This window comes from Cydia strobilella, chromosome 2 (genome assembly GCF_947568885.1).
Source record: "Cydia strobilella chromosome 2, ilCydStro3.1, whole genome shotgun sequence".
Taxonomy (NCBI): domain Eukaryota; kingdom Metazoa; phylum Arthropoda; class Insecta; order Lepidoptera; family Tortricidae; genus Cydia; species Cydia strobilella.
The window spans coordinates 14,387,446-14,398,350 of NC_086042.1; the positions used below are offsets into that span (position 1 = coordinate 14,387,446).

A 10,905-nucleotide genomic window follows, 5' to 3' on the forward strand; every position below is an offset into this window, starting at 1 on the left:
GTACTTGATTTATCAAATAGATAAACATGTAATTTCCCTCAAACATACTTAAGGGCGAAGCCTCAAACATATTTCGCATGCTTTGGGCAATATAGGTTGATGCAGTTTAGCTTATACCAAAAAAGGTCACACATTAAATTAATCGTTTATGGGTCCCTAATCTATTTTCTTTGTACATAAAATAACATCATATTTAAGAAAAATCGCATCACAGGTGTAATGCTATCTGACCTCAATATTTCTTTTAGGATAAAAACGACAACTCACCGATCTTCACATCTGTGGTCCGGCCGGTAACAATAGAGGACTCGTCCACCATCGGCACTCTGGTACAAACGGTGACCGCTATAGATGAAGACGCGACTGCTCCAAACAACAGGCAAGACAAAGTTTTCTTACTACGATGGTTACGAAAGTTCAAATTCGTCCATTCTGTTATTGTTTCGAAATAAACGAATCCATAAACGTAGAATGTCCCATAATACTATTTATTTATTTATTTGATCCAACACCCGATCGAGTCGATTTCCTTTTTTTTGTTAACTTGCTACATTCATCTTTTTTCTACAATACCCCTGATTTTTTCGTAGGGCGTTTTTGGTAAAATCTTATTCTACTACGTTTTTCTACCACTAACAACTACTTAGCGCTACATCCAAAATTGCAATGAAATGAATATACATAATTAATTTCTTGACAGGGTACGATTCAAGCTCGTGGGCAGAGGAAAGGCATCAAAGTATTTCCACGTGGAGCCCGACACAGGCGCCGTTAGGGTACGCGATGATCTGAGAAAGGAAACCGATAGTGAATACACGGTGAGTATTTTTACAAGCTTATATTTAACTTGTTGTCTTAGCATCATGTTTATGGGGGTCAAATCTTGGAAGTTAAATTAGGACCAATTCCTGATCGTTTTTATAGTATTGCGTTCAAAAACGTTATACTTCTAAAAATCTATGACAATACTCGTCTAACGTACGATAGACGATTGTTGAAAGAAGAAGTCGGAAATATAAGATTGTATCAGAAATGTTTTTTTTTTTTAGGTTGATGTCCAAGCGTACGATCTAGGCGAACCGATGTTGTCATCCGTCACCAGCCTGACAGTTTACGTGAGCCATTCCGCTACTGTACCTCCAGACGTAAGTGAAATTACATACTCGTTATTATTTTGTTTCGTTATTAGACGAACGCCCATTTAAATATAATAAGTACGTAATAGGCTTACGTGACAGATTACGTGATCATGATTTTTTTTGGTTATTTGGTCTTTTCAACACATAACTTTTCTGCTGGCGATATCGCGTTCGCGGCGGGACTTGAGGGTTTAATTATGAAACAAATTAAAACATTTTGTCGCAGGTCGGTCTCGGGTTTGCTGATACGTTGTACACAGAGCACGTTGCGGAGAACTCCCCCAATGGCACACTAGTTAGGACCTTGCCTCTCCTGAACAAGAGAGAGCATTCGCCTGACACTCCGCTCAAATGTAAACTGACTGAAACGTCCCAAAAAGGTATAATGCTCTGCCTTTAACACATTTGTTTTAAATAGTTTAAAACTAGTTATTAGTTAATATGCTTTTCTATTATTTCTTATTATTATTTTATGAAGTTGTATTAAAATACGTGCCCTAATATTTTTTCAATTTTTGCCAGATGTATTTTACGTAAAACTGACCGAAGAGCGCGACTGTGCTATCTACTTGAACACTAGCTCGCTCGACTACGAAACGCTCGCCGAATACTCGCTCGAGATCCAACTAGAGTCGATACAGGGTCTCATCAACCCCGAAAGCAGCAAGGCTAATGTGAAGGTACACGTCACTGATGTGAACGACAACTCGCCCGTGTTTGTCGGCACCGACCAGTCCACTATACCGGCTGCTAAGGGGAAATACTACGCTATAGTCACTAAGGATATGCCTTTGGATACCGTCGTCGTACAAGTTAAGGTTAGTTACCAGTAATTTGTTTGCTTTGTGTAAGGTATTTTTTTTTGGCTTTAACATCCCGTACGGCTAAGTAGACACCTAAAGAAGAAGCGGACCAGACACTATCAGTAAGAACGGCAGTAACGAGTTCTATGTTCCATTCCAATTTTCATATTATTTTTCCTTTTATTCCGATACACTGTTAAATAGTAATGTATATTACTTAAAAGTAGGTAATCTGAATAAAGGGGCCCACTAACTATCAGTCCGCCGGACGATATCGGCCTGTCAGTTCTTCGGAACTGTCAATTTTTTGTTCTAACTGACAGGCCAATATCGTCCGGCGGACTGATAGTCAGTGGGCCCCTTAGTATCTGGTCCGCCTGAACATGTGAACCGAAATCGAACTAAGGCTTCACTGGTTGGTTCGCTAACATGTGCATATTTTAGAAACAAAAAATCAAAAAATTCGAAATACACACTCTGCTAATGTATGTACAACATTTTGACTTTCTAGGCCAAAGACTCTGACAGTGGGGCATTCGGGAAGCTAGAATACCAAAAAAACTCGTGGACAAAGGCGGCCGAGGAGTACTTCAGTCTCGACTCGGACACGGGGGTCATCAGCAACACCAAGACCTTCGAGAATGTGCCACAAGACGTACTGCCGTTCAAATTTAGTGTGACCGCGAGAGACAACCCTAAATCTTCACAGGACTATAACATTGCCAGGGCTTCTGTTGTGGTAAGTAACCAATACAAATGCAATAAAATGTTTCAATGGTGTTTTCCATGAGAAAACAGGAGTTAATACACATTTAGCCAACGTTCCGCGCAACCCGTACCTGCTCTCCAAAAACCCCGTGAAATAAAAACATTTAAATAAAGTAATGTCATTTCAGTCTGTAAGAGTAAGAGATAGAGAGTCTACTTTCATGGAAAGGCCACCTTTTAAGACATTGTCATTTTCAGATTAACCTCCTTCAAAAAGAAAACCAGATAGTGATGGAAGTATCGTCACTGGATTCCGAAGCGCTGCGACGACGTTCTCGAAGCGTGCTGGACGCCGTCGAGAAGCGAAGTGGACTCGTCGCGGGACTCGAGAAACTCACCGCCAGGCACTACATCGGCGAGAACGGCACGCTAGAGAGTGATGACCGGGGCACCGACATATGGCTGTACCTGCTGGACCCTACCACTGGCAAAATATTAGCGAGGGAATCCAAACCTGTTACAAAGTAAGTGCATGATCTTTATTTTAAAGGTGAGATAAACGTGTATGTCAAGCTGAGGAAATTCTCTGCTTGACATCCCCTTGGCTAAATAACGATGACCGTGGCACCGACATAATCTTCGTCTGCGTGGACCTAGTAACCGCTGTAGAGTATAAAGCGTTATAGCAATCATGCAATTTGAGCATATGCTTAATTGCTTATGTACACAAATGATCAGGCACTACATTAGTTATTTCAATTCAACCCTGCTTTCGACCCTCTTAAGGGATGATTTTCGGGATAAAAACTAAATTTCAACTAAATCGGTTCAGCGGTTTAATCCTGAAGAGGTAACACACAGACAGACAGACAGACAGACAGACTTTCGCATTTATAATATTAGTATGTTTTTGGGGAAAGTATACAATATAGGAAAAAAGTGACAATGAAAGAAATAATGCTTATTAAATTCTTAACAAAAATGGTTACCTATATACATTTTTTTGGCATAGTGCACCGTATTCATGTTATAGCTAGATGAACTTCGACAAAATTTTACCGTTGAAGCTCGTTCGGTCGGGTTTATTTGTACAGGTACCTATTTACTAATTCATTCAAAATAGACAGATCGTTAACTTAAATAACTTAAAATAATTTCAACTCAAATGTATCATTTCCTTTACGACGGTATCATTGACGACATCTATTTTGCGGGCTGTACACACTCGTCGAGAGCCTCTCGACAAGTGTCTCGTCAACGCTCCGACCCAATTGCAGAACGACGAGACGATTAAGAGCGAGACGAGGAGGGAGCAGTATTTACACACTCGTTCTCGGTCTGTCTCGGGGTGTCTCGACGAGTGTGTACAGCCGGCATATAGATTCCTAACGACCACACAGTCAGTACCTACATCGTAGTAACATTTCCCCAGGGCGATAGACGGCGGGCTGAGCTCGGCGGTGTCCGCTCGGCTGTCGGCCGTGGTGGCCGGAGTGCGGGCGCCGCTGCTGGCGCCGGAGCCGCCACGCCGGCCGCAGCTGGCCGCGGCGCCGCTCGCCTCGGCGCTGCCCGCCGCGCTGCTCGCGCTCGCCGCGCTGGTGCTCGTCGCCGCCACCGCCGCCACCGTCTACATCTGCGCCTCGTGGAATAGGTGAGCGCCGCGCACCGCGCATACTGACCCTTCTTATTAGCGCTTTTCCGGTACCATTATAAGGGAGTCCGGACGAAAAGGAGGCCCTCAAACTCAAAAGCGTTCGCCGTCTCACCTGAAGTATTCGTACAAGGGAGACTACACGTGCTGCTGATGTTTTAAAAAAAAGTTAAACTATTACCAAAGAGTTATACATGGTAGAAGATATAAGTACCTATGTAGTCTACGAAAAAAATCACGCCCCTAGTTTGACATCTGGAACAGATGGCCCTGGACTCCGCCATATTTTTGAGATCACAGGATTGTCAAACGTCACCTTTAGGCAACCGACGCTCCCGCATAATGTACGGTCGCACGGAGGCGTATAATGCCATCTACATTTGTCAAATTCGAAGCACTTTATGTGTGTTCAAATTTTGCTTGAACAGTCTACGGTCACGTCTGATTTACGAAGACATTAATTTGCTCAGATATAAGAAGCACAAAGAGCAAACGATGCAGCAGTACGGCACGCTCAGTATGTCCATGCCGCCGCCGCGACCGGCTTCGGGCTACGCGTCTAGTGAAGACGACCCTGCACCCCGCTATGAGACGCAGGTATGTTAGCCCGGATGTTACCCGCTTTTTTTAATTATTTGTACTTATAATTATGTTTCGTCCATTAAACTACTACTTCCGACAATTCTCTTAAACAAATTATTTGTTCTAGGTTTTGAACATGGCGGTGGATGACGCGGATTTACAGCTCGACTTCAGTCCTAACAACCATGCATTTAATATACACAACGTGCAATATCTTTCTAAAGACAACGGTAAGACATTAAATGCATAATAATACTAATGAATTAATCGTTTATAATGTATTAAAAAACCTAATTAACTTGGTAACTTTCCACCTGTGCACATTTCGCTAAAAATTATCAATAAGATAATATATACATTAACAAAATGTATTTGCAGGTTTAATTATTTGCACTTCTAATCTCCTGGATTAACCAATTTTGTGCAATGAGTTGTGAAAAAAATAATGACATTCATAAATTACTCACTTACTTAGGTGAACGCAGCCCAACTCTATCAGAAACAGCGACCACGGCGCGAGCGTCCAGCGTCAACGAGAACGGCACTCTCAACAACCACCACCAGTTCGACACGATGTCCAACAACACGTTCGCGCGCCCTCAACACAACACGCAAACGCTCAACAGGCGCGCGCCCAACAACCACGCGCTCAACAACGCGCTGGGCACGCTGCCGAGGGTCAACAACAACAACGTGGGCGGCGGGCTGCTCGCCACCACGCTGGGGAGGAAGATAAATGGGGGCAATAACCACAAGAAGAAGAGCTCGCCTATTATGGCGTATGATGATATACCCGGATTGCAGAGGTGAGTTTTAAATCCGTATTACGTACAATACGTACATATGTGACATTTACAAGAAAAACGTACCACTCAGTCGGATGTTTCAATAGGGTATTGTCCTACTAGTGAAATCAGTTTCTTTTTTAGAACTGTCAAAACGATTTGCTAATATGGAATTTATATGAAATACACAATGACGTCACGGTCAACTATTTTCTCCGAAACTACTGGACCAATTAAGTTAAAATTTGGTATACATATGTAAGTTTGTGACCCAAAGACGGACATGTAACGTAAACAAATGAATTTTAAATATGGGGTCCACTTTTGGGGGGTAAATGAGAAAATTAAAAAATAAAGTTTTTCAAACTATCGTGTTATATATCAAATGAAAGAGCTCCTTGTGGGGATCTCAAATATATATTTTTTTTATAATTTAAGGATAAACAATTTATAAGTTATTCAAGAAAATAGACAAAAAAATGACCATTCCCCCCCCCCCCCCCCTTTTATCTCCGAAACTACTGGGTCTAAAATTTTGAAAAAAATACACAAAATAGATCTTTACCTATAGATTACAGGAAAATCTATTAGAAATTGCAGTCAAGCGTGAGTCGGACTTAATTACTTAGTTTTTGATCCGACCCCTACGGGTTTTTTAATGACATTTTACTCACGTTTCACATAAAAAACACATTGTTTAAATTGTGTAATGTACGGAACCCTTGGAACGCGAGTCCTATTTGCACTTGGCCAGTTTTTTATATTTCTATAGGATTTATTAAATAGAACTTGTGTTCAAAAATAACTGCTATCTATGTTTTTCTAATAATTTTCTGGTGCTTTATTTCATGCATGTTGTGAAATAATTTATTTTAAATACAGTGAAATATCCTATTTGATCACAGTTTGGTCAAAATAAAAATGATAAACGTCTATAATATTGTCTTCGGTTACCGCGATAGTTACTCATGAAATAAAACTATGAAAACGGATTATATAGTACAGCGGCCGATGGCCTAAAACACCATTCGATGTGACTGTACAGTATACTACCGACAAGTGGTATCGTTGTGTTCGGTAGACTCTACTGAGTACGAAATAAGAACTTGTCACTTTCTAAGAGTGTGGGGGGGATAACTGTGACTGAACAAAATCGGCAGTACAAAGATTTTAACTTTTTTCTTTTAAAAATACCATGTGGGGTACCAAATGAAAGGGCATTGTGAGTAGATTACAAATATCATAGAGTAACTTTTACTAGAGCGGTACTGTCATAGTAAATTTTGTAACCACATTAAATTCACTGCCATCTATTGACACACGATTAAAACTAAAAATGAAGATGTATAAAAATACCATAATATGTTTTTATATATGAATAGATGTTTTATTTTTATTTGCATTAATTCTGACCCATGTTCTTTCACTGATATGCGTTAAAATTGTTATATAACAAACGAAACCGTCAACACCATCTATCCGAGAGTAGGTCAAAGGTAGTGGCGCCATCTGATCGAGAATTAAATTTTCTTGATTTCCGAGGCACGTTTTTTCCTTAGACTGTATCCATCTATTACGGAGACGGACTATCTTTGATTTTATTTTATTTCTACTATTTTATATCGCACTATACTTGGGCCGGTTTCGGCTTGCTGCTATTAGGTACCAACTTTGCTGACGATGCATTTTAGTAATGCTTTCTACTAAGTTACGAAGTAATAATATTCTTAGTTCCATTTCCAACTTTGTGGTTTAAAATCATAGGGGTACAATAATATAGAGAGGAAATGGCCCTCCCCTATTTGACTGAATTATATGCTCTTATGGAACTTTCAGTAGGAGTAGCAGAGAAAGCCATATTATTGTTTGTCCTTGTTACACTCTCACATTCTTTTTTAATTCCCCACCGTAAATTAGTATGGTTTATGATGGGCTACAAATCTACTCGACCAATCATATTGTCGCATTGCGTTATGTTCTGTCCCTCACGGGCGCACGCGTATCTATGTAATGCTAGGTCTATGGTCAAAATAATGTGTTTTTGTTCGCAGAGCGACTGATAATGACAACGTGACGTTTGGAAAGAGAAATATCACTGGCTACGCTTACGATTCGCCAGTGGAAACAACTACCGAGCTATAGAATATGAATTCTCGACCTTGGAATCGAGTTTTCTTCATCAATGGACTTTCAAGTGACTTATAGTGAATCTCAAACTTTAAGGGAGACAAGGTGACCGTCTGTCCATAATACATAGAACAAGAAATTATACGTAGAATTATATTTTGTGTTCAACGAATATTAATTATTATTATGCGAGGTGAGATACAGAATACGACTGAATATGCTTCAAGCTAGAAATTAATGTGAATAACGAATTTTTAGATATGTTTATACGTCATAAGTCTACTTACTTGGCAAAGGCTAGTCTTTTGTATTGTAGAATAATTTGTGCATAATAGGTATTTTATAATTGTAAATAGAGGCATTATTTTCATAATGTGTATGATATTAGTAAGGGTACCTGAAGGAGAGACAGGCGCAATCATTTAAAACAACGTTGTTTGTCTTGAATGCCTCGGCATGGCGTGTGCCATCTGGTGATATAACTTTATTGTCCGTCCATCTAGCAATTGAATAATAACAATGATCATATTTTTTCATGAATTAAAAATATATATTGTAATTTTTTTTGTGAACCTTATTGCTGAACTTGAGGTTTTTATTTTTTATGAATATTGTGCCAGTTACTTATAAACATAGATTTAATTTATTTCAGAAAAATTAACTTTTAATTAATGGAAAAATGCTCAGTTTTTTACACACGTCACAGTAGCTACGACCTGCGGCCGTAGCACGGTCGCATTTTTATCACCCGTCACCATGCCTGTCACGTTCTAACAAGTACGTAAGTGGCAGGCATAGTGACAGGCGATGAAAATGGAACCATGCTGCTACTGCTGAATTACCTAAACAGACTTTTGCATTTACATCTGCCTTATTGCTATTGGGTTAAGAGCAGTACACGTCTCATTTTTAATTTGATATCGTATGAGAAAAGTGTCATATTGTAATAAATTTGTATACCTGTAGGGCTAAGATGGTCGCCTTTTTATCATTTGTCACCATGCCTGTCACGTTCTAACAAGTATGGAAGTGCGAAAGCGACGCATGACATGATAGGTGATAAAAATGCGACCATGATATCCGTGCTGAAGCGGAATTCCTTTGAAAATTGTACGTGATGTTTATACAGCAAGGCTTTATGTTTACGCTACGAGGTTCAGTTTATTAACTATGGAACTGTATTTACTTAAAAGAAAATGGCTCTAAAATGTGCTTTGTGCCAAAAAGTTTACGACAATTATTACACTTTTAACACCTATTTATTATATTGGCTAGGATTGTAAAATGTTACCTATGAAATCCTTTGTATAAATTTGTAAATGTATTAAGGTTTAAGTTATCATGGAAATTAAAAGATTGTATGATATTACTATTGAGGAATAGATTGTTAATATAATTCTTTAAATAAATTAATTTTATTTTCAGTGTTTTTATTATTTACTTACCCAACATTTTGTTAGTTTAATAATTAGGTACACGTACGCTTTTACCGCGAATAGATTGTCTTAGGGTGCTATTCCACCTGCCCAATTTATTTGTCCAATGTCATTTGCGTCTCACAGTCATTAAGCAAAATGTCAGACGCAATCATGACGCAATACTCATTAGACAAATAAATTAATATGTATTATTAATATGAGCACTCGCCTACATTGAGGTGGTAGATGGTCCTACACACTCTGTGGTCCTACATTACCAAAACATGTTACAAGTAGGTACATAGATTAGAACCTTAAAACCACCATGATACAACCGCTTTTTAAACGACATTGTTGCTTTGATACGCGCTCAGACACGGTAGGCCACCGCTCGCGTAAAAGAAACAATGGCTTTTGTTTAACAGATTGGGGTTTTAGACGTAAAAATCATTTGAGAAAATTCATACTGTAAACTATGTTGCAAAACAAGATATCATTCTAGTACAAAACCAGATTTGGTAGGAAATTGATCAAATTAATTGTCACTAGTATTTGGTATATAAAAACATAACAATTGAGTCTATGTACATCACGACATCAGTGATGCCCGACTGAAAGTGCGTCAATAATTGTGTGCTACTCTGCAGCGGCGCCACCATAATGAATATCAATGGGTTATATAAAGGTACATCATGTACCTATAATGTTTATGGCTGTACCTGTGATAGGAAACGAAATAATGGGCATTGAAAGTGGCGCCGCTGGGGAGCATACTCTCCAACGGCGCCACATAGTACTCATAGATAGAAATGATATTAGCTATTTTTTTTCTTATGTAAATTGATGTACTAATGCTGTTTATTACGTACCTATTGAAAAAAAATATGTTTTTCATTAATTTGTGATTTTATTTACTTTCTTTAGTTCCTCGCGTTGTCCCGGCATTTTGCCACGCTTCATGGGAGCTTGGGGTCCACTTGGCAAGTAATCCCAAGAATTGGCGTAGGCGCTAGTTTTTACGAAAGCGACTGCCATCTGACCTTCCAACCCAGAGGGTAACTACGCCTTATTGGGATTAATCCGGTTTCCTCACGATGTTTGCTTTGTCCGAAAAGCGACTGGTAAATAACAATAGTACATTTCGAATTTACGATACAAGTGCGAAAAGTACCTCTTCGTAATATACATCAATTTACATAAGAAAAAAATAGCTAATATCATTTCTATCTATAAGTACTATGTGGCGCCGTTGGAGAGTATGTTCCCCAGCGGAGCCACTTTCAATGCCCATTATTTCGTTTCCTATCACAGGTACAGCCATAAACATTATAGGTACATGATGTACCTTTTAGGTACATCATTTCACTATATAACCCATTGATATTCATTATGGTGGCGCCGCTGCAGAGAAGCACACCAATAATTATCATATAGGTTACCATTCATAATTTCTCCATGCAATTTCGAACCTCACTGTACATAGTGCAGTGCCTGCGTTGTAAATGTTGTAAGTTTATGTCGATTCGGGTTATTCCTACATGTTAAAGTCGCCTATGTCCCTTTATTTGTAGTTTAAAGTTTAAGTTGCATAATTATTCCTTATTCATCTCTGTTCATATACTACCTGTTATTGAAAGAATTCTAATTCTGTTTTTATGCCGGCCATTATTTCTTAAGACTATATGCTTCGCA

At 39.0% G+C, this 10,905-nt stretch overlaps 1 protein-coding gene across 1 annotated transcript in view; it reads left to right on the forward strand.

Moving 5' to 3' along the window:
• LOC134752256 (cadherin-99C) overlaps positions 1-9,219 on the forward strand; it is a 152,188-nt gene extending 142,969 nt beyond the window's left edge. The window contains exons 21-32 of the mRNA XM_063687888.1: positions 249-379; positions 701-818; positions 1,050-1,145; positions 1,366-1,519; positions 1,662-1,957; positions 2,454-2,681; positions 2,909-3,174; positions 4,083-4,301; positions 4,772-4,898; positions 5,011-5,113; positions 5,359-5,689; positions 7,720-9,219. Of these exons, the coding sequence (XP_063543958.1) occupies positions 249-379; positions 701-818; positions 1,050-1,145; positions 1,366-1,519; positions 1,662-1,957; positions 2,454-2,681; positions 2,909-3,174; positions 4,083-4,301; positions 4,772-4,898; positions 5,011-5,113; positions 5,359-5,689; positions 7,720-7,810 (2,160 nt within the window). The 3' untranslated portion in view covers positions 7,811-9,219. The remainder of the gene's footprint in view (positions 1-248; positions 380-700; positions 819-1,049; positions 1,146-1,365; positions 1,520-1,661; positions 1,958-2,453; positions 2,682-2,908; positions 3,175-4,082; positions 4,302-4,771; positions 4,899-5,010; positions 5,114-5,358; positions 5,690-7,719) is intronic.
• Positions 9,220-10,905: the final 1,686 nt, after the last annotated feature.